This window comes from Stegodyphus dumicola, chromosome 10, assembly GCF_044657685.1.
Source record: "Stegodyphus dumicola isolate Sdum_Otavi_A_Nest chromosome 10, ASM4465768v1".
NCBI lineage: Eukaryota > Metazoa > Arthropoda > Arachnida > Araneae > Eresidae > Stegodyphus > Stegodyphus dumicola.
Window position 1 is genome coordinate 142,481,164 of NC_140777.1, and position 25,400 is coordinate 142,506,563.

Sequence of the window (25,400 nt, forward strand, 5' to 3'; positions counted from 1 at the left end):
CGTAGAACCCACCTGCCAAGCTTAGATATGATTCGAAGCTCCTTTAAATGGTAATAGACAGCTGATGATGATGACGCATTACAAAAATGACAGGACACCCGTATCGGCTGATATATTTTGAGCTAAAATCGCCTTGCCGAAATCTAGCGATCCAACGTTAGCACTTGCGAATATTAAAAAGTATCTTACCTCGAACACTCGAAAAACAAGAAATGTCTCAATGCTCTTTTGTGATCGCCATTTTCAAGAGTTGATATTAAAGTAACGAATTAATAATCGCGTTCTTGCTAGGTATAATTTACCTGAATACCGCTATCTTTCCTCACTGGTTTAAATATGTTACAATATGTTTTAATAATGTTTGTCTCAGAAACGACATTAGTTATGAGATGACCCGATAATACAATATTATGTTGTTTAAGTAAAAAGTATATTATATCATTAGATTACATGAATACAAATGTGATATATATATATATATCTATCGAATAAATGTAAATATAAAGAAATCTTCAAATACGTTATCTTTAACCGAAAATTAATATCAGAATAAAGAGAAACTTTAAAGAACAATTTTACAGAACTTTATACAAAACAAAACAAAATAACTATTTATTAATCTCTTCTGTTTAATGCTTCAAACAGAAAGTATCAAGAGAAAAGTGTTTTGAAGCCTTATACCAAGTTGATTAAATGAGTTCGGAATACCATGTTTTGTTCCTCTGAATAATGTGAGACTCAAAACCGCATTTTAGTATCAAACCTTCCCTTTAAAACAACATTCTAGTAATTCTAAAATGTTCAGATCTTTTCCTTACATGTATTAGTACTCAAATCAGACCAAAAATTGTATACAAAAGCTAAATAACCATAAAAATAAAAGCATAGAAATTTTAGAAAAAACCTAAAAAAAAAAAAAACCTAGAAAAGGCAAAACATACTAATTACATAAACTAAATTAAATCAAGAAAAAAATTCTACAACAAGATAAATACAGTAAAGAATCGGTTTTTCCTTCAAAACTGAAAAATAAATTGTTCAGTCGAATTATATAAAGCCTGAAGCAAGGACGGCTCAATTACTTGAAAATTAGGGTTTTGTGAATTTTAAATTATTGCCAAAAGATACTCAGAAAAATAAGCTGCAGGAGCGAACTGACTTAAAATGAATTTTTTTTTATTAAAAATAAAAATCAAAAAAATTAAGAAACAAAAGACAAACCTTTCCTTACTCTTGCATCTCAGAAGAATGCTTTGTCAAAAGAATGGATGCCGATACGGTTTCACGAATTTAAATGAACGCTGATAAGAGCTTTACCAACAAGGTAAAAACAGAGGAAAAGAACCTTACAGAAAATCCCGTGAAGGTCGAAATGCAAAGACTAAAATCATTTAAACAGCCCGCACGTTCTGAGAGTGATTCAGTTTGTGGTGAAACTGTAATGGGGGGAGTGTTAACTTGTGTTAACAAAGCAGAAATTAACAGGGGCGAGCAATGGCGTTGTTTTCTACTAACTGTTTAAGAGAATCATCCAAGATGGCAATGCATCTCTACAATCTCAGCTTTAAAACTGGCTGAAAGTTTTAAAAAGTGCAAATTCTTCTCGTAATCGAGCTATAAAAACGTCTTTAGAAATTGAAATAGGCCCTTTCTTTTAGTAATACAGGATAGACTGCCATCAATTCCATTAAGTACGTAATTAATAGTGCTTTTATAAAATCCTAGCTAAATTCAAAGAGAAAAAAAGAGCGATTAGGAATTATGTATTTACATTAAATTACTCGTTGTAGTCATCCATACAGTTACCTTATTTTCAGGTTTGGGTAAAATATATCATTTCGATACTAACAAGTAATCTAAAAGATAAAGTTAATGTGTGAAACTGCAAGTTTTGGAATTTGATTTTCTAAGAGAAATTTAATGAAGTTTTATATTTCTTCTTAAAGATAATCTACTTCATTGCAAATCTTTTTGATTCTAAGAGTTTGGGTGTTAATAGTATTAATTATAACTTTCTTGGTGATGTTGGAATCCTAATTGATAAGTTAAACGGGGCGAAAATTGAAATCTCTTCTTTTATTATATATTTTAATATCTTTGTAGTTAAAGATTTGTAAATCAAGGTAAACAATTTCTTGTTTAAGTGGGCTAGTTTTGCTTAGTTTAAGGCTTGCAGGTTGCATAAATATTTTCTTCTTCTATTTTGTTTAAATTGTTGATTGCAATAATGTCATCCACACATCTGAAAATGTAGGGAAAATAATTACGTTGAACATCACTAAGTGATAATTGACATTTATATTCAAGTGAGGCCAATAAACAAAGATGCTTCAAAAACATTAATCAAAAGCTTTATTAGTCCATTGGCATCAGAATAAAAAGTCATGGATGACCCGCAAAGCATAATGTCAGAATGGTTGATTTCTCTTGACGCAACAATGTCTAGAAAAAGCAGGAAGATTCTGCTATTTCCTAACAAGCCGTCAGCCCATTCGCCAACTATAAAACTGAAATCAGTGAAATTAGTGTATTTCCCTTCTAATGCCACATCAGTATTACAGCCTTTGGACCAAAGTACAAGTAAAAGCTTCAAGGTTTGTTACAGAAGACTCATTTTGCGCCATGGTTTCGTCAAACTTCTTGCAAAAACAGCGAACAGCTTGCAAAATTTGTCAATGCATTGAATATCATTTAGTGGATAGCACAATCTGTTAAAATAGTACCGCAAAGTTATGCTCAGCACTGTTTTAAGAAACAAGCTCTGAAATTCCAGTTTCGAGTGCCCTTAGCAAAAACATTACTCATGAAAATAAATTGTTTGAATTGTCAAAACCAGTGGCCGTTCTCAAATGCAAGAATATTTAGAAATCGATGAAAATTTGTTTGCTGATGATACCAATACCGAACATAAAATATTTTTTTTCAGTTGTGACTGATGATGTGAACTGTAGCAGAAATAACTTCAATCAGTGACTTTAAAATCCACGTAGAAAAAATGCTTGGTGTGCGCAAACATTTAAACAAACCTGTGTAACGGATTATTTTCAGTCAATTTTCGTGTAAATACAAAACTCTGTTGCTCATTTCCTACACTTCTGCAAAAATTAAACTTTTTTAACTAAGAATTTTCATTTCTCATTAACTTCAAATTCAAACAAAAACCTGTGACTATGTTACATATTTATGTATAATTTATTTAAAACTTTATACCAGCTGAATTTCTAATTAAATTACATTTTTTAGAAAAGAACATGAAGAAGAGACCCTGTATTTAAAGAAAAAAATGTCTGGTTCGGTGGGTGTCCCTTATTGGAGGATCAGTTTCATACTATAGTATATTTTAGTTGATCTTTGAAATAATGTGACAAGATGATTATCATTTTGCTATATTTAATTACTTGAAACAAGCCGAATTCAAGTTTTTGTTATAAATTCCCAGTCCAATCAGTATGTTTTTATCTTATTGTGACAACTAATAATTATCAATTCACCATTTTATTTACTAAACTAACAGTATATTGTTTCACATTAGAAAACTTTCGAAACTGAAAGCAAAAGCACAAAAACAATTTACAGAAGTAGTATTAAGAGGCCCAAAGCAATGATGGCAAACGGCAGGCCAAAAGCCATTTATTTATCAAGCTCATTTTTTACTTCTCGGAATAACATTTAAAGTAGGTCCGAAGGGCTTAATAGCAAACGAAATGACAATCCTACTGAACCCACAGATGCTCTGTAGTTGGAATCCATAACCATCGTCGGGGAAGGGGGAATCTAGTAGTTTTGGCTCATATGTCAGTTATTTTCACGGCTTCGTTTTTATACAGAGGGACTAGTGTCAATCTGTAAGGAAACCAAAAGAAACTTTAGGAAGGACGCCCAAAGGAAAATTGGTGAAATATGTGTTCTTGCAGTGCAATTAAAGTCTCAAGGTGAATCTCATAATTTTTTATGTGGTCAGTGAGCCAGAATACATCCGCTGCTTGTATTGCCGGGCTGCTTTATTTGGTGCCGACTGAAACATGATTTCAGTTTCAATCCTCTGCACAAGAAACACTCGGTAACCTAGACTATCCTGGCAGTGATCATGGGGTACCGACACGCAGTGATGTTCCTACGAAGAATTAAATTTGATCTATTACAACTAAATCTATTACAACTTAAATGTGTTTTATTAATTGAAGCTATGTACCAAAAATGAGTGAACAGTGTAAAAAAAGTTAAGAAGAAACCACATGATGTTTGGTAGCTGAGTTACAATGATGTGATGATCATAGATATTAACGTGAAATCAAATTTTACGGCATAGATTTTGAATTATTTAATGTACTTCATTTAGCCTCTGGCCATGCAGAATGTCAATCACCAGTTCTCGAAGTTCAGATATTCAATATAGCGAAAGAAGTGGTACATAGTCTCAGGGACATATTTTGATCGTTTAATTGTTTTGAAGACAACTGATTCTATAATGGCAGAGATTTTACTCATAATATGGTAAATATCTCAAAGAAGTATTGATTTATTTTGAAGATTATCCATGGCGAGTCCCTTCACTCATAGAGCTAAGGAAGTATCAAAAAATTACTTGCTAATTATGACAGTGAAAACGTACTGTACTGTGTTCTTGGATTCAAGATAAAAACACTGGACGACGGTATGAGGAACTATATTTCGTGCAGCGTATGACGAATTTCATTCTTGAAGTGAAAGACACACGACGCTTTCTTTGGATGCAAAAACTAAAGTGGGTCTTAAAGTATCGTTTTTCCCTCAAGATATTTTACGAGATTTTCAGATGGAGAAGAATAAATCGAAAAAAATATTAAGATAAAAAATATTCAAATAATGAAAACGGAGAAACAGATCGCCTTATCCAAAAGAAAGAGTCTACTGCACAAAAGCGAAACACGATGAGATGATAATTCTCGCAGAAGAAACATAAATGATGATGAATAAATATATACCAAAAAGGCTATCAATTATTCTGCTTACTACATCTGTTTGAAGTAAACCATTTGTGCCTACACGTGCATGAACTGTTGCAGTAACGTTCATGCCGCATGTTAATATGAAAAAGAATGATAGAAGCGAGAAAAACGGAATTTTATAATGTTAATATTTTGTAAATTCACTTTCTTCAATACTGTAAAATGTTGTAGAAGATCGATCCATGTAGTCGAAATTTAATCTGTGAATTTGGATCAAAGAAACGAAAATGGAATCTGACAAAACATTTCCTCTTGCACTGTCCCAAACGTCGGCCACTGTGTGAGTTTCTATCCTAGATGTCAACAAAAGGAGAGTGTGGATCGCTCATTTTGCTGGTAGTTACGTATAACAGGCAATGATTTTATTAACTTAGACCTTCTGAGGGAATGTTAAATTAATTCTCTGCTGGAACACAATTCACCTGATATGCATTGCAAGGACGTACTAAGCGAGGCGTTCCTGGCTACTAAATAACTACTCACTCAGCCACTTCTTGTCATTTCACAGGTAGCGATTAAAGGTTCGCGAGGTGTATATGCAAGAAACTGTGCCGGTATCTGAAATCTTTTCCATAATGCGATTCCAATCTAACTTGTAGCAATAACTAATTTAGTGATCATCTCTCTTTTGTTCTGTAGAAAATAACTTTTATCTTCCCTTTCATAATTCTTACTTATTTATAAGTAAGTTTCCAATAAAAGCCTTTTCCATTTTTGTCGAAGAAATACTTGTCATTCTATATAATTCTACTGTACTCATATATTAACAGACATTTCATATTTGGACTTAAAATATCATTCTTTCTATATACATTACATACTTTTTCCGATTTTCTCGTATATTTATTTCCAATATGGTACAACGTCTTTCTGTCAGTTCAGTGTATTGTATTGGAGTGTGCATTAAGGATGCTTGTAGAGTTTTTATAAATTTTATAATGAAGCTTATTATAAGGATTTGTAAATATTAATACTGTGCATTCTGCTGTAGTACGGCAGTGATTTGTTCGGATAATTATCCTGTTGGCATAATTATCTGTGCATTCATATTATACTCATATATATTCGCATTAAATGCGCATTATATTCCTATTAAATACGTATTATGTTCGTATTATATGTGGATTCGCATAATTTTATTGTGAATAATTATATTATTCGAGAAATTATGTTTATGAGCAAAATGTTATAATGTTGTTCTGTTGCATCTTGTCAAAGCCTTTTCTTATTTTTTTAGACTTGTTTATCTCCCGCAAGTTTTTTACCATTCTCAAAAGTACTATTAGTTACATAATGCAACTATGGCCTCTTTCCTTCGGATTCCTTTAATCTAGTTTTGTCTTCATGATTGCAACATCCAGTCGCTAAGGGCATAGCACCTCTTTTAGTACTCTCATCCAGCATTTTGCCGACATCGGAAGAATATAGATATTTGACTGTATATTTACATTAACATGGCCGTCTGGTGGAGCAGCGATCGAATCAATGACGAAAGTAAAAGAAAAGGAAGCTTTCGCTTTCGAATGTCTCTATAAAAACCTGTTAAATGTGGCTGCATTTCAAACGCCTTCAGATTTTCAACACATGAAGAATACTACAAGAATATTTGCAACCGCAATATTCGAAATCGAGAACTTTCGTGAAAATTCTAATGAGCTGATACGTATATGGACCCTCATTGCCAGTGAATTTAGAACGAAACTTTAGAGCAAGTGTCTATCTCTCTGGAATTTATAAATGACAGACAGTTTGAATTGAGTCGTTGGGCATGATTTCTTAGATATCTGACCTTTTATCTCTGCAGTTCTACCTGCTGAACATTTCTTAGTGATATGATATTCTCTCCAAGGAGTAGCAACTGCAGTATGGAAACATTTTTTCTCTCACTGCAGGCAGGCATTATCTTTCCAATTTCCTAGACCCACTGTAATACAGCTCTGAATTCTCACTTATGAGTGACTGGAAACTTAGATGGTATTAAGGAAACTCATCCTCACTTAAATGAACCTACAAAACAAGAAACACTTAAATGTACTACCAACAAAACTTTAGCTCGTTGTTTTGTAGCAAGGATTTGCTTTTCGTTAATTTTAAACAGTTTTTTCTACCGTTGAAAATAGCAAATCACAAATCAGAAACAAACTAGCTGATAAGCTATTGTCAAATATCTTTAGTATTAAAATATAAAAAATATCGTTAGATTTCAAACCAGCTGACAAGAAATTTCCAAATTTCTGCAAATTTCACTGCAAATGACATATGAAATCATTAAAAAAAATAAATTATGTTATTAAAATTATTAATAAATTCATAATCATTGTTATTGGAATGAGTTTTTAATTTCAAGTACATAAATTTTAAGCGCACAATTATAAAACCAATTATAAAAGTTTTTATAACTGCAGACCGCTGATGATTTGGTAGCCCTTGAGGAATTTTAACTGGCCAGCATTAGACTACAGTATATTTCTGGTATTATTTATCATTACACATTGAGAAGAAAACTGAATTTTCGTTACAACAATTATTTCAAGCTCCCATGTTAATGGTATTGTGCGTTGACATAGACGATAAATTGCAAATTACATTATTTCTGTATCAGAGTACTTAGCTTCAAGAAGAGTAATGACAAGATACCCATGTGGATCACCATTTGCAGAAAACTGTATTGGGACAAAAACTTCGAAATGCAACAATTATATTAATAATTTGAATCTAATTATAACGAAAATCGTCCTTGTCATAAAGTTTTGAATCTGCCAAGCGAGACAACCTCCTATCAAGCAAAAAATATACATCCAGATTGAGAGTGTCGATGTTAATAAAATTCCTGTTACTGATATTTTTTGATGTTCCCGGGGCATTATTTGCTGTAGCTGGAGGTAGTTTAAGAAACTAGAGGTAAACGAAAATTATCTTGAAATGGCTGAGATAAGGTAAAATACACACATTTTTAAATTACTTCTGTTAAAATATCGATCCATTATTAAAATCCCTTATAATTTATTTAAAGAATATGATTTGAAAAATTTGGAATAGTCATAAGGAAGCGAGAGCTAGCAGTTAAGGACAAAAAAATGCGATTTTATCTCTAAATTTTTAAGGGTTGTTAGATTTCATTACTAATTATCATGAAAAATGTTTGGACTTTATTAATATTACTTCATAGATAGAAATATAAATTTAAAATATGAAAAATACTTAGTTTGAGACAATTGTGTAAAAAGGATAGAATTACATAATTTTGTATGGTATTCGGAAGAAATTTTTGACAGTCTACTTACCTTTGGAAGAGCCGCTAGTATCTGGTTTTTTACGTCCCATATCAGTTCCTCTCGATTGAACTGCATGCATTTCTAAAAAAAATTGTAAACAATACGTCACAATCTTTAAAACTTATAACACGCCAATTTATTTATTTATTTATTTATTTATTTATTTATTTTGTAAATTTTATTTTGTTTTCAATAACGTACTAATATCATTTGAAAATATAATATGCAATTAATTGTGTGCTATAAAAATGGTCAGAATAATAAAATATGATATAAATAATATAATTAATGATAAAAATTCAGTGAACATGAAAATGAATGAACTTGAATATTTAAAAATAATTATAGAAATATGGAAAACAAAATTGGTATGTTATTTCAGAAAAAGTCCGATTTTGTGTCAAAATACCTATGTTAGATTAATGCTATATATACATCTAATATATATCCTAAGTCGCGTTTTCGAGACATGAAAAACGCAATTTGAATTTCGTCAATCGGCCCAGTAGAACGGGAGATACAGAACTGTCCTTTCGTTTTCTTTTTTTCGCAGTGTACCTGACTTACACTCTGTAATTTAACATATGTGTAGTAAAGTTTAAGTATCTTAAAAAAGTCCCACAGTAGTATACATAAAAATTGCAAAATTAATGGTATCTAAACAAAACAATGAAACGATTTCGACAATAGTGTGAAAACTTTTATCTTGTCACTTTTAATTTAAGAATACATTTTTCCCAGAAGTAAAAGATATGCAGAAACGTTAATAATACATATATTCGCATTGAGTTTCTTTCGCATAAGATTCTATTTCAAAATTCAAAGACAAGGCTATAAATTTACTTAATAGATACAGAACTCTGAATCCTGCAAAGGAAATAAAAAGAAGCATAAAATATGAAATTTGCACTTACAATTATGCGCGGGTTTGCATTATTTTAAAGTTTCTCAAAGTACCATGAAATACAATAGAAGTAAATTCAGGAAAACGAATCGCTCTGAAGAGCGATCTGAAATTGGTAAATTTTGGGATTTATCAACAACAAATACCAAGATCCAAAAGGCTCCTTTTAAATAATTAACTAAGTTTAAAAATACCTGTGAATAAAAATTCTCAATTTTTAAAAGCTGCTTCAAGCGAATTAAAATAGTGATACAACTAAGCATGTACTAACATCTGACAGGGTTAGGTTGCACAAAGACAAAAGCAAGCAATATGGGGTCATAGCAATACGGGGTCGGGAAGGCTGTTCTCATCTGTTACTATATGGTAAGGCAGCAAATGAGGAATCTGCACGTAGTAGAACAATGTGCTTTTGTTATCTACAACAGATTTTCGAAATGCACTGGTATTGCATAAAATGTTCAAAGTAGCGATCATTAACTAGAATAAATTCTAAACATCACCGGCGCATGAAATTACAAATATTTTTGGAAAATTCCCAAGTGCCTCAGTCTGTCAAAGCAGCAACAGGGATATTTTCTAAGATTCTCATCCTTTCACTTGGTGTGACGTGTACCAGCCCTTTGATGTAACCAAGGTCAGTAAACAAACAAAGCTAAGCTTTTCCCAGCGCTAACGTCACTTGCTTGCAGAAGTGGGACAAAGCGAGTAACGAAGAAATTGGTTTGAGTAGCTTAGAAGTCAGTGACGTCATCAATATCAAACCTTATAGTATAGTAACTTGAAGGTAGCACCAGAAGAAATAATGAAGGCATGTTAAGCAAATTTCAGTCACCCTACTATCTCTGCAACTGGTTTACAAATGACGGAATCCGGAAAGTTGTATGATTTTTCTCGCGGCCGAACAACATCATTACCGCGATGCATGACGATATTTATATAAGCAATAATTGCTGTATGATACCGATTTGTTATTTGTGTAGCTTACCTCTACGAGAAGTTTGTACATTCTTAGTTGAATCATCCTGTGCATTAGTATGAATTAGGATTATAGGATCAATATCCGTCTAAACGAGTCCCATTTATGGGAACTGAAGGAAGCAGTTTGAGCAGAAAAATGGAATGTATGAAAGAGTGATCCATCCATTCTCAGATCCCAGGGAATATCAACTTATCATAAGATAGTGTTTTTTTTTTTTCCCTGATCGCCTTTTCCTCTAAGGTTGGAATATAGGTTAATTTCAAAAACCTTAAGAGCACACAACAGTCACCAATTTAGTGCAATCAATACATGCTTTTCAAACTTATAATTTGTGTTTAAACTTTATAATTTATGAATTAGCATCTGGCTCAGTTGCCTACATTGACTGTCACGTTTTTGAAGTAACATGAAGGTAACAATGTATCAATCAGTATTTAATATAGATAATATTACTACATTATTTCATACCATCGATTGCTTTTATTTGAATGAAAATGCGAGATACCCCTTAGCAAGAACATTATAGGACAATAGCTTGACATTCCGTTTGAAGGTCTGACATATAACGTATGAAACTTGCACACTTTGTATGATATACATGATCGTTTTCTGGAACATCGTTAGAATGTTCCAACGTAAGCCATTGAATTGATCCAAGTTCTTTCATCTCTCTCTTCGAAACTCCAACTATTTGTATAATGGAACTCCCGGCATGCCACAACGGCATCAAGCTCCTTAACGTGTACAGTTCGCTAAGAAATGTAAGCAAGCTTCTGATATTTTTGATTAAATTTTACTAACAGTTAGCTTTATGTTGATTTACTTCTTATATATCTTGGCTTAGCACTTCGTTTACTCAGAACAGCGGTTTATGCAAATTTTGTGGAAAGCGGCGCTAGAATACAGTCTTAACCAGCCAAAGCTCAGTGGAATTCCCTCCCTTTGCCGTTCCGCCTTGCCGACAGGCAGCCACTCGGACAGCAGAAGATTAGAACTGTCGAACTTTAAACGAGTTCGTCTGCATGGTCTTCCCAGTCATCTGGTTAATTATCAGCTATTTTGTAATGGGTAGTTATCAGAAATTAATATTCAAATCTTAATGGGTAGTTATCAGAAAGTAATATTCAAATCTAAATCTGCATAATTATGCAAAATATTCAAATCAACTGAACATTAATAATAAGCAAAAGGCGATATATATTTTTTATTAATATTTAAACACGAATTTCAGTACATTGGAAAGGACAATAAAGTTAGTTTTCTTTTTAATTCCTTGAACGAAGTAAAAGAAATATTGTAATCGCTAAAAATTTCAGGTATCATATTTCAACGGAAATATACATTTTGACCGCTATCGAATGCAATTTAAAGGGGTTTTTTACGTGACATCTGTACATAGGACAGAAAAAAGGACTCTTTTACCCAAAACGCGTTGCAAAATGGATTTAAAATGATTCAGAAGAGATTTTTGTGACATCTGTATGTACATCGCATAATGCCTTAGAACGTTGAAATTTAATACATAAGACTGCTATAACATGTAGTTGTGCAACTCTCTTTTTGGTTGCAACCGGCACCAAAAGTATGTAAATATATATGTAATATTAAAAGCACAAGGAAAAGCCGGAACACTGTGGATGCGTGATTAGACCCATATTGAAGAAGATTTTGATTGCGTAGTATGCTAGTAATGCTAACTTGGTAACATCTAAAGAACTTGGCAGTCGAGGCAGTTTTAATTCCATTTTTATTTCCAATTGATATTTGTGGCCACAATCACTTGGCACTCTAGTCGTGCCTTTCCACAGAAGATTTGATATTGTTGGAATAGAAAGCAAGCCAGCGAAATCACATCTTAGCACAGTAGCGAGCAAAAGCTGAAGTGCGTAGTTATGAAAGATGGAAGCACGCGAAGAAAAAAGTTTCGGTTTGCAATTTGGTGATTGGTCGAGAAGGATCTGCATTATGGGTTAAGTAAGATCAATAAATTTTTAATTTTTAGAGTCCTATTGAATTTTTCAGCATTTCAGTGCAAAAGTCTTTTTGTTTGAGAGTTCACATAATCATAATTCTTCAGGGAAGGTTCTTGTTATCGCAGAATATCACAAAATAAACTTTTACATAATCATTACTTATAATTTAATGTAATGCACATAAATATTTATGATACTTATTTCTATACTGATAAATTATAATTTAACATGATAAATAATAGGATTAAGATTTTCAGAATTTATGGTTTCACCGTTATCATCTTTCATTTACAATTCCTGATTTTACCAAACTGGAAGCCTCGCAATACTTCGAAACAAACATATCCATCAATAGGGCTGTCCTCTTGAGCTAACCAGTGTGTCCTCTGCACTGGTGGCCCAGGGTGCCTAGACAGTTACTTGAAAAGGCCTCCGTTCCTTGCATTAAGGTAACTGACCTTTGAGAACTGCACTAATACATTCCATAATAAAAAAATATAATAATATAAAAAAATTGCAAACACTCATAAAATGAGAGCCTCCAACATTATCTTGCATGAAGAGGGTAAAAGGAACAACTGTACAGAGGTAATAACAGGCCTCTGTTGAAGGAACCAATACTCCCTCGACATACAATATACTTAACATACAATCACCCATAAATTTAACATGCATTTACCATAATTTCATATTACGTATCTGTAATAATTTTACTTATTTTTAACATCTTTATTTTTAGAATAATTATAAAATTCGTATTAAAAATCTCAACAAAATTTCAAAAACATAAAAACTTATCTTAATATCCTTCTCTATGAATAATTTAAATAGCTTAAAATTCGTTACTTAATTTGCTCACACATAATTATGACAAATTAGAATAATTAATGAACAAGAATTTCAGATTTTCTCAAAACAAATTGCAGAAATTTTAACCAAAGTTGAAATGAAAACTATAGAATTCGCAGCATATTAAATAATTTAGTTCCCGAGCTAGGTTCACACGAACGTAATAATTTTTGAGCTGTTGAAAAAGCGGAAGTGCAAATAATTTTCTGTCGCACATACTTGCAAACACTAACTCGGATCGACCTTGAACCCGCTGTAATGCTTAATTCCTAAACGGTAATTCACTGATGATTTCCTTTTCACTAGGCATTCGAACTTCTCAATTTATCGAGATATTACTTTCAATCTGTAAACATTACGCGTGATTATTTTTTTGAAGCACTTGCAAAACACCACAGCAGAAGAATGACCTGTTATTTTTTAAACACTGAAAAAACAAATTTGATGATTCACTTCTTTCATATTATCTTGGATTTATCACAAAACGATGATTTGAAGAGCTGAATTAAATTTTCCATTGAGGTTTCAGGCTGCAGGAAACTATCCTACCGGCTTAATTGTAATATTAAAAGCACAAGGAAAAGCCGGAACACTGTGGATGCGTGATTAGACCCATATTGATGAAGATTTTGATTGCGTAGTATGCTAGTAATGCTAACTTGGTAACATCTAAAGAACTTGGCAGTCGAGGCAGTTTTAATTCCATTTTTATTTCCAATTGATATTTGTGGCCACAATCACTTGGCACTCTAGTCGTGCCTTTCCACAGAAGATTTACATTTTTGATATTGTTGAGATAGAAAGCAAGCCAGCGAAATCACATCTTAGCACAGTAGCGAGCAAAAGCTGGAGTGCGTAGTTATGAAAGATGGAAGCACGCGAAGAGAAAAGTTTCGGTTTGCAATTTGGTGATTGGTCGAGAGGGATCTGCATTATGGGTTAAGTAAGATCGCATGATTAATTTGAATGACGCAGTTTAGACTTAAGCGCTATTTTTAGGACACATAGAGGAAGTTCTCAAATGAAATAGAAAATACTGGAAGTTATAGTGAATTAAGTTTAGAAGTTTGCTTTCATATTTTTTATCTTACATATATATATATTATATGTGTGTGTGTGTGTGTTACTAGGCTCCGTGAGCTCAGTTTTTTTATTCTTATATGTTGGTAAATTGTTCATTTTTTTTCTTTAAAAATGATTGAATTATGTTGTTCTTTTGTTCCGGTTAAGGTTTTTACACCTTTAATGTTGTTTAATGTTTAAATTTAAATGCTGTTTTATTGCGGCTAAGACTAACTAAGCAGCCATATTTGTTTACATTTGAAACTTAGCACAATAGTGATAAGTCAGTTTCTGCACTTTAAATATCTAGAAGTAAAATTTCAATTTTATGGACTAAAAAATCTGCCTTTTTGCCCACTGGCCGAATTGCTTGTTTTTGCGTAGAAACTCTAATTTTAATTGTAAAAAAAAAAAAAAAAAAAAAAAAAGTTTTTTAAATTGTTTTAACTGCATTTGGTGTTTTATGTTTTTCTATATTTTTCAGTTTTTAATGACGACATTTTGAGGTTTTATGTATTTTTTGCCTTGCCGCGAAGTGAGAACTCAATTGATTGAATGAGGAAATATATCTGTAATGAAATTCGAGGAAATAAGCTTAAATGAAATGCAGCAAAAAATGCGTATAATTTAATAGGCTTTACAAGGATGTCATGTTATGTCCGCATTAGATTTTCTTCCAAAATAAAGACATGTTTAAACATATCACATTCGTTTGACTCCTTATCACATTTTTTGAAGACTTTGAGCGATAGGTAAAGTATTTAGCTTTATGTATGGGTAAGATACATGGATAATCTACGAGTAACGTGCATAAAATGTATGTAGATAAAGGCTATCTATAACTAACACATATGTCTTGAAATAATATAGCCAATTAAACGTTAATTCTAATTTAACATCTCAGAATTGTTGAAAAAAATGTGATGATAAATCTTATTAGGGGAAGAAAATTTGATGGGAAATCTATATGTTACGGTGAATCACCGAAATCTGGAGAATGTCGACTTTCACCGGTGAATGTCAACATTCACATAGTCGGTTGGTGTATGTCCGAAATATTTTCCAAATACTCTTTTTGACTTACACCGGTAAATGTTGACATTCACCATGTGCTAATAGTGAATGTTGAAAGTATAAGAATATTATATTTTCTTCTCCTTAATTCAGTCGCGAAAAAACTCACTTGAGACTTAAAACACACAGTACATTCAAAATGAGAAAGGATGTAGAAGTTGAAAGGTTTGTTGCACTTAGTTTTTAGCAGAAACCACTTCAGAAACTGTTTTAGAGTATTTTTCTCGAGAAAAATAAAAACAATTGTCTTCTCGTTTACCCGCAATTAATGCATTTAACTTTTCAAGAAAAAGGTCACGATTCACTGCAGTATCCTGTCAGTATAAATTAGGGTATCAGAAAAAGAAATTAAGAAAACGTTGCTTGTACCATCAAACCTTGCATAAGATTGACAAAGCTGACTGACTCCCACTAGAACAAAGGATTTGGCGGAAAACAGCCAGTCGACTCCTCTCTTTTCGACCTACACCAGAGCATATCTGTAATTGTCGACATACACCAGTGAGGGTCCGAATGTACAAGAATGTAATACAATATTCGATCTTTCCCCGACGTATTTGGTGAATGTTGACATTCTCCGGTGAAAGTCGACATTCTCCAAATTCGGTTTTTCATGGTAACATACGTTATACACAAGACTAGTTGAATCAGTACCTAAGCGCATTCTATTCATTTCTGCTAAAGTAGGACATATTCCCTTTTAAATTTATTATTATCAATGTATATGAAGTTACGTACGCAAGTTATCAAAAAAAATTCGCTTTGACCCATTTACTTTGTACACAACTGTAATTGGCTTTACAAATTCTTTTGAAGCATTTGTAAGCGAAAAGAGAGCTCGGACTTATGAAAAGTCCATAATGCCAAAAAATAAACTAATTTTTTAATAAGATGTTAATGAGCTTAATTGTAAAATCTAAATGAATATTTTACAAAATGTTAAAAATGAATATTTTATTTTTCATTAGAATAAGTTTAAAAAAAATTATTAACATTTTACTTGGCCCAAATTCTTTAAACAAATTATTCACTGGGATTTATGCATATCAAAAAACATTAAAGTAATTGGATGAAATTAATGCAACAGATTTTTTTTCTCGGAAACAATATTTAAACTTTCAGTGATTAAAACATATGTCACAGAATACTATATTTCTTACTAATATATGTAATTTCAAACTTTCTTCCAATTAAAACTGAGGTAAAATTGATAATAACTTTTCGAATTTTCTGGTACTTACATTTCAAGTATATAATATTAAAAAAAACTTTAATTATTTTTACTCGCAGCATGTGGTGCAACAAGTATGTAAGTGTGTAAAAATTACTTTGAGGTCAACTATAAATAATTGGAATCATATATCAAAACTATGAGATACGTAACAATCGATTTCGTTTTGCCTATTTAATTCTGGCAAAGCATTCGAGGGCCACCTGTTTATGGAGACGTACGCCTTCGTGGAGTACTTTCTAAGGTAAACTGGTTCTTATGCACGTTACATATTAAGAAAACCACGAAAACGCCTATGCAACCACTCTGTCCGCCGGGATTCGAACCCCGGGCCTAACTAGTAGTGCTCAGCTACTTTGCCGCTTGGTATATATATATGTATATGTATGCATGCATTATATATGCATTATGCATGCATTATATATATATATATATATATATATATACATTAGTTTTAAGTATCTGATTGACTTGTTATTTTGTGTAATTGGATGTTGATGAATCGTGAAATGATAGACTAATCGCTTGAAATTAAAACAATATGCTTCAAACACAATTTCTTTAAGGGTAAAAATAATTTGTCTCAGAAACATTTCGGGAAAAATCTAGTCATCTATGAATCAACATCTATATTTTTTCAGTAGGAGTATTTACAAATCAGTTAAATTCTACATTTTTTCGCATTTTTTTCTACATTTTTAAATTCTATATTTTTAAAAACGTCTCAACAATGAAGAGAATCAATGAGGAATTTATTGACCTATCGATAAGGAGCTTGATCGTGTTTTTTTTTTTGGGGGGGGAGGTTATTGCTAGATATCCACCTATGATATAATTAGATTATTATTCCATAATTTTTCTTTCGCATCAGCAGATCGCGACGTCACTTCAGAAAAACGATTAGGCACGAAGATTTTGGGCAATCTTAGCTAGGAGTTTTCTTTTATAAATTTCTCTCTGGTTACGAACTAAGAATTAACTTACGAACTGTTCAAGATGAGATCATTCTTTCCAAGGTTCTTTGCAGGCTAAGGTTTGCCTAATTTTTTTTGCTCTTTACAGGCTGTGTCTAACTAATAAGGTTTGTCAGGCTTAAGGTTTGTTTAATTACAGGCAACTATGAGCTTCATTTCTAGGCCATGCTATGATCACAGGCGGGGAATTTTACAGTTAAAGTATTATTGTTTCATTGCATTAATCTGAGTCCCCATTATTTAGGAACTAGAGAAAAAAAATATGTCACTAAGATGCATACTCCATCATTGCTTATTGGCCACTGTTAAATTAAATTATTGTTCTTTTTTCTTATTGATTGGATATTTGACTATGGAAAAGCACATGAGCGTGACAGCTCGAAGGTGTATCTGCCTCAAGGAAACAGATGCTTTCATGGAGGACTTTCTAATGGAAACTGGTTCGTGTTTAAATGGGAGGTAAAATACGAAAATCAACCATACAGCCAGCCCGTTCACCTGAGCTTAACCCTTTGCGGCACAGTGTGTCCGGTCTGGACACACCTAAAATTTCCTTCTATACGCACCAAAAATTGAATGAAAAAGGATTTATAGGTTACTATAGGTTACTCTGAACCTTCTTTATTTATAGTAGACGGCAGCTCAACACAAACCAATCCATATATTTCAGCCATGTTTAGTTTTTTCAGACCCTCATTTTTCAAAGAAATCTTCCATATTTTTTAGGGTATAAAAGGAATTGTTTGAAAAGAAATTTCTTTATTATTTTTTTGGCTGTATGCTAATATTCCTATTCTATATTAGTTTTAAATTTTTACCTTGAAATCTTGCCTAAAATCAAACGGCGAACCCTAGGTGTGCCGAGACCGGGCTCACCGATATTCTAGGACAACTGAGAGTCTGTATTCTTTGTTTTTCCGCATCTCATAAGTCAGTTCATTGACAACAATGCTCGTTTCAGCACTCGTTTCGAAGCTGTATGCAATCGGTGTGCCCACTTTAGGCACACCCACAGAATTAAAACGATAAGTGCTAGCTTTACAAAATTTTACTTGTGTACTCCTCTAGGCCTAATTAGACTGATTACCATTTTTTTAAATCAAAACTCCAATTTTAAAAGGTAGCATACCGGAAAGGGTTAAACCTAGAACGAACTATCCGTTTCAGCTTTTCTCAATACTGTTGATTATAACTTTACTAGACTACCATATTCAGTCTTTTATCGCTCGGCTACTGTTGGAGGAGCCGTCCTAATCTTGTATAACAGCTTTCTTGTTTGCAAAATAAATATTGCAATAAAATGCTTTTTAAATCAGCTATCCTAGTCTGTGTTACGTTCATTGAAATAATTAACGTATATAGTTCTTTGTCGGAAAATGTTACCACAAGACAAAATAAGGAGATGATGAAGGTTAGTATCAATTTGATGCATATATATTTCTAGATAAAATTGTTTAGCACGTGTTGCCCTTTGCTGGAAAAGATCTGTTATTTATATATCACCGCCATACGATAAAGCATTCATCTTATTTATATATAATAACTTAAACCATTGCATGCCGAACAACCTTATTGCAGGAAAGTACTGCAAATATATGTAACTTTTGAATTAAAATTTCTTATCATATAGGACAGCTCCCAAAAAATATTTACTCAAAACTCAACATTATGAATGTAAAAAAAAGGAATTCTATAATTCCAAAATAACGAAACCAGCATATTACTAAATCATCACAATATTTCTTATCAAAAACTCTTCAATGACTGCAAAGTCATCTAAAAGATAACAGTTGGTTTCATATCGTAACAAGTTCCTTTCAAAGTCAGTCTAAAAATAGAAAAGCCGCAATTTCATACCGCATCATCCAAAGGTCGTATATATAGCGACCTGACTGATGAAAAAAAGAGCTTTCCTGGACGCTGATGGTTAGACTATAAATAGCTAAAGTTCTGTGCTCACCTGTACAACCAATTCCGGGACATATATCTGCAGGGAGACCAGCTGTTCGTCGCTGGTTTGGCTGAGACTGTCTTCCGCCGTGTCCATGGCAACGGCCTTCATGGCCTTGCCCCCCGGCTCTGCAAAGAGAGAAGTGACATTGATAAAGGAACAGCTTTTAAACAACGTAAGAATAAAAGTGCTTTGATTTATAAAACAAAATCACACTGGAATAAATAGGAACCATTCAGAAACTTCCGAAGACAAATCAAATATAATTAATTTGGGAAATTCGTGAATCTTGTCTGGTCAGTTCCAATTAAACGCAGTTATTTTTTTAATTAAATTATTGGAATATTTTAATAGATTTTAGATAACTGAATGTTTTCATGGCGACAACTTCCGTTAGCCCACCACTTCTAAAACTGATTAGTATTTCTGAAATCATAATTAATATTGGTATTGAAATCACTAACACGAACACCTCCAAGGGATATCAAAATCATTTGGAACTATGGGTTGTAGTCTTAGAGAGTGTAATTAGACTAGCACTGTAATTTGAAACATCTACAGATAAAACGCGTATCTTAGAAATATCGGAAAATCTGGCTACATCACACCCACTCGAATGCTCAAAGTATATATTGACACTGCCCTGCTTGCTATTATAACATATACAGAAACATATAGCGAATCCTCTCTAAGGCGAGCATCGACGAATCTGGAAAAATCCTTTTTTTTTTTTTTTTTTTTTTTTTTTTTTTTTTTTTTTAAGGCGCCTTCTTAGAGAGGTGATATTCATTACCAGTATTTTATTCATGTTCTATGACACACTAGTCACTTTCAGAGACAGTTGTTTTAAAATGGTATTTACCATTAAAGAGTTCTCTGGTACTATAAAAAGTTTTTATTTTTGATATCTTGTATAAGCATAAGTAACATCTAAAGTGTTATACAACATGATGTAATAGAACTATGTATCATAAATAGCACTTTAGATGTGTATCATAAACAACACTTTATATATTATTTATAACAACATTTAAAGTATTTATTATGATACTTACACACGATACATTAAAACAGATTATTCTGACAATGGATTGATAAATAATTTATCTTGCAAACAAAGAACTGAAACTTATCACCCTGTAAGTGAATTTTCTCGTAATTATGGATTTCTTAGTAACATTTTTCGTTTTCTAATTTACTTAATGCTAATGTTACAGTACATGATAACCACAACATAAACATTTTATGCAAGCCGACTTGCATTGTTATATTGCTCGTAAATATAAAATCAACAGCAAAGTGCTTTGTTTAACAGCAACAACTTTCATCAACAGCATTTCAAGTTTCACGAAGTAGGTGGAGTTTTACAGTGCAGAAGTTAGTACTCACAAATCTGGCGTTATTAAAAGAATAATTGTATCAGCATTGAAAGTGGTATTCAAGGTATTATTTAGCAGTTTTAGAGAATGAAGAAAGCTTTTGAAAAGTTGAAGTTTTTAATATGTGCATTCTGTTATTATATTAGATGGCAGAATACCATGTTTCTATTTTGTAAGGATTATATTAATTTATCTTACAGTTAAAGTTTGAGTTAAACTTCCTTTCCTATTTTTTTCTCAATTTCAACTTGCAACTTCCTGCCAGAACGTAGTTTTAGAATCACGTTTGAATGCAAACTGAGGAAGAGCGGTATTTAACCTCGAGGTTTTACTTTTAATCAGAGAGAACCAGAGATTCTGGCCAGCATGCGTCCGCCTTTTTAGGCTACTCTCTCTTAAGCTATTATTACGCTCGGCCGTACTTTAGGCCCGTGATAGCTTCGCCGTTAGTTAGGGTTAAGGGGCCAACTTTTTACAGCTTGGGCTATATCTTTTTAGTTAAGATTAGTTTAGTTTATTTCTTCTTATCTTAAGTTCAAGCCCGAGTGTCGGCTTTATTGTACAACTCCAAGACGGAGTTCTGTTACAACTTATTGTAATAATAAAGGGTTATTTCACCCTTCTTACTTGTTGTTTCCTGTACCACGAACTCAAGCGATTATTCGCTTATCAGTTCCTAAGATTCTACACATGCAACTGTAACTTTAAAGCACGCAGTACAGAATTTTATAATTTTATTAGTCCAAAGGAGAAATTTGCTCTGAAGGACTATTAATTTCGTTTTGGCATTTTGCGTGGAAAACTTTAAAAGGCTGTATCACTTTACAAATAGCTGCCACCATATTTCATCTCTCTGTCTTATATTTAAAGAAATTAAATAATGAAGAATCTGCATAAATGTATGTATGTTTTTCGCATTTGGATACCTAGAGTCATCGAAATTTGAATAACGTAATCTTCCATAGAATATGGGCATGTGGAAGCCCTAATTTGAATTTGAAATTTGTTTTATTATCGATTTTAAATTTTGTGACACTTCAACGAATTTTTTAATTAAAAAACTAAACGATTTCAATGCGACCAATGGCAACACTGTACGAAAAAAAATTATCTCCAACGCGCGAGACTCTGAATCGGAAATTCTAAAGATATGCTCATTTTAAAATTAATTTGCGATGTTGCTGTTGAACTAAGTTTTATAGTTTGAGTATGTAGAACATATTTAATAAATAAAGTAACAAAAAATGTTAGAAAAAGTCCCTTTGGACGTAATTTAAAATCTGAAACCTTTTAGATTTATTTTTAGATTTATTTGATATTTATTTAATTCAGTGAAAGGTAAAACAAAATGAATGAAGCAAAACATAACAATACTAGTTACTGCTTTATTATACCTTACCCGAAAATAATGATGATTTTGTCTCGCAATTTTCACGAGGGTTTAACAATTTTTGAGAAAACCAAAAGTTTTTGTAACCTTTTTTATCCAATTGCCAGTCTAAAGCATAAAAAAGCATAACTGCAAGATGGTATCGATATTTTTAGCTAAGTTCACTTAAATTCAAGAAAAAAAATACTGTGATGAATTTTTATAATCGTAAATTGTTTTACACTAAAATAACGTTACATCGATATTTCATAAATCTTATTTTCTAACAACATTTGGCAAATTTTCAGAAATATGAGAAAGCATACAGATTTTCTGCTTTATAAAACCTCTTCTCGAAGAAATTCTGAAGCTTATGCTTCGTTCCATTTACACAGTAAAGACATTGAGCCTTTAAGCACATATATTCGGAGCAAAGCTAATACGTTGCCCGTGAAAAATATTAAACCAGCGTACATTTACCAAGAAAGATATTCCTATTTTTTTTCAAAAATACTTCAACGATTAGAAATTATCTAGGAAGCCCGTGGGCTTTCTTTTACCTATTAACTGAGTGCGGAGGAACCTAGTGAATAGCTAAGCAAATAATCGCTTAAGTTCATGAATAGAGACGTAAACTAAAGAAGAGTTAATTACCCAAAATAAAGCTATACAGTCGGTCCTTTTCTGAGGGCGTACAGCAAAGCTTGGCTTAAACTCAAAAGTATAAGAAATAAAAACTAATTAATGACTAACTAAAGAGATTTTGCCGAAGCTAACACAACTCTAAACTAGTTGGCTCCTAAATTTCGAATTAGCTAGCGAAGCTATCAAGAGCACGTAATACAGCCGAGCGTAGTAACGAGCTTAGAGAGACGTAGCCAAAAGGCAAACGCGCGCTATTGAGAAATTCTGATTCTCTCTCCCGAAGTCAGTGGAACTTCGACTTAAATACCACTCCTTCTCATTTGCATTTAACGAGATTCTAAAAACTCATTCTGGTAAGGAATTGTAAGCTGAAGCTAGGAGAGATGGGAAAGGTACATAAACATAAAAATAACTGTTATAAACTTAGGATAAACCTTGTAAGGCTTTAATAACTAAAAGCAATTCGCAAATCAGTTCTTAAATGTTATATATATCTAATTTTGTATAATTAGTTTACTAACTCTTATTTTGAGGTTAGAACGAAATCCATTCGTAAACAAAATTTACTTTAGTTGATTCATTTGGCAGTTAATCCGTTATTATAACACTACAGAAAATGTTTTTAAATGTTAGATCGATTCCTAAGCTTTGGAATATGTATTGAAAATTCTACTTTTAAGAACTGTCTGTATAATTTCATTTTTTAATCCCTTTGAAAACTGCAGCAAGATGTACAAGAAACGAACTCCTACAGGAAGAGGATTTTAAATGTTTGTTTTACAATCACGCACCTGCAAAAGGAAAAAAAGATAAAATCTGAATGAATTCAAATTTTAACGTCGCATCAGAGGGTTTGTTTAGGTTTTTCTATATACTTATTGAGTTTTCAGTATCTTCTCTTGGAGTCAATCTGCTGACACAACTTCTTTTATACTTTTAACTTTATTACTAAACACCACTTTTCTTGCAATTACGCTATATAAAATTCAAGGGCAAAAAACAAAAAGCTTTTCAAAACAGCATATTTTTAGAATTCCCGATACAGTATTATGTTATAGTGTTATAAATGTTTTAGCTCAGAAGGCCTAATATTTTCGTGCTTCACTTTTATTGCCCATTTCACTTTTCAAATACCGTATTTCTTCGCGTAATTTTTGCTCCAGCCTTTTAATTCCATTTTCTTAAAATTTACAAAATATTCGTTTAACTCATCCTCAATGCGCTCAGAGAACAAGCTTCCGTAAATTTTAAAACGAATTCGTCCATATAGTGATTGCTTTTTTCTTGCTAAACAAAGGCAAACCTTCACAAACTACCTGCGAAGGTCACGTCGAAGATTTACCTTCTAACTTCCGAACTTTGTGCTAGCCACAAGGACAGACCCATCACAGCGAAACAAACGTAAACCAACACTCAGTCTACGATTTCAGTAGGCTGCCACTAGTCAGCTGCTCATTCACCTTCTCTAATTATTTATGGACGATTTGAAGCCTAAGAAGTAACAAAGATAATAGTACAAACAAGCAAGATTCAGGCGAGATATCTTATTAAATATTATGATGTCAATATTACTCTGCTTTCTTGTTAGAATGAAGGTTTCTCTTAAAATAATAATATTGGTATAGTTACCTATAATTTTCCCCTGAATACTTTTCATTTTCGATGTTCTTACTATCACCGTGTCCTTGTAAATTAAATTATTCGCATAATTTTACTGTCTAGATTTCCGAATTATAAATTTATTAGTAAGAAGGGGATAAATACGCGTGGAAATACGGCTAAAATCGTTACTAAAAAAAACTCTCTCTCTCTATGTATATATATATATATATATAACGCCTTTAAAAAATCTAGCCAACCTAATTTCAGAAGTCCAACTTGCAGCTCATAGAGGAGCTAAATAACTGCGTGCATTGCTTTAAAATTGCTTAATTTTTAATGAATAATAGGTAAATTAAATTTGAAAGCAAAATTAAATACCTTATGCTTTGTCAATGGCAACAAATTGGCAAGTAGTTATCCTCAGGACTCTCTATTAAAGTGTTAAATGTTGCCACACTTTTTTTAATATTCACTATATTAATTCTTTAAAATAATAAACCGCGGTAACATTTGGGGACAACATCCTTTCATTTGTTTTGTGGTACATACTTTTTTATAACCGCTGTATTATTTCCTTAAAAATAATACATGGGAATAGTATTTGATGGTAACATCTGAAAAGTTATACGGACGCAGAAGTGATATTGACAAAAAAGTATTGACCAAGAAAAAACAGACCTTCTAGTGCTTAATAATAATTATGCATAAAACAAAGCGAATCACAAAAGTCACGTTCATCATGCTTTCAGATTAACAATGTCTCAATTAGATACTTTCCAACCTCAAATTAATCAACGGCAGTTACAGTAACCAAATCATAAATTTTCTGCATTTAAAATTAGGCAAAATAGGGATGTTACTTTAACATAGATTTTGTGTAAAACTTTGTTGAGTTTGAAGACGATCAGACTCAGGTCCCTCTTGTAAGAAGCAAAATAACAATATTCTGTAAAATGGGAGGATCAATGATCATATTTTATATCGAAAACACTGGGCGAAGTAAAGTAAATAGAACCGTAGTGTCATCTGTCGAGGAAAATAGTAATGAAATGTGAAAAATAAAAATAAAAGTATTTTAAAAGTAAGTCTTAGAAGTTTTAAAAAATAAAAGTAAGTTTTAGAAAGGACTAGATTGAAATGAA

The 25,400-nt window shown here is 32.3% G+C and overlaps 1 protein-coding gene across 2 annotated transcripts in view; it reads right to left on the bottom strand.

The window, feature by feature from the left end:
* The window catches only part of LOC118186859 (uncharacterized), a 267,110-nt gene that overhangs the window by 92,184 nt on the left and 149,526 nt on the right, over positions 1 to 25,400 (bottom strand). For both annotated transcript variants that reach the window (XM_085825624.1, XM_085825623.1), the window contains exons 2-3: positions 19,273 to 19,391; positions 8,273 to 8,344 (exon numbers count right to left, since the gene is read on the bottom strand). In XM_085825624.1, coding sequence (XP_085681750.1) covers positions 8,273 to 8,344; positions 19,273 to 19,374 — 174 coding nt within the window. In that variant the 5' untranslated portion in view covers positions 19,375 to 19,391. The remainder of the gene's footprint in view (positions 1 to 8,272; positions 8,345 to 19,272; positions 19,392 to 25,400) is intronic.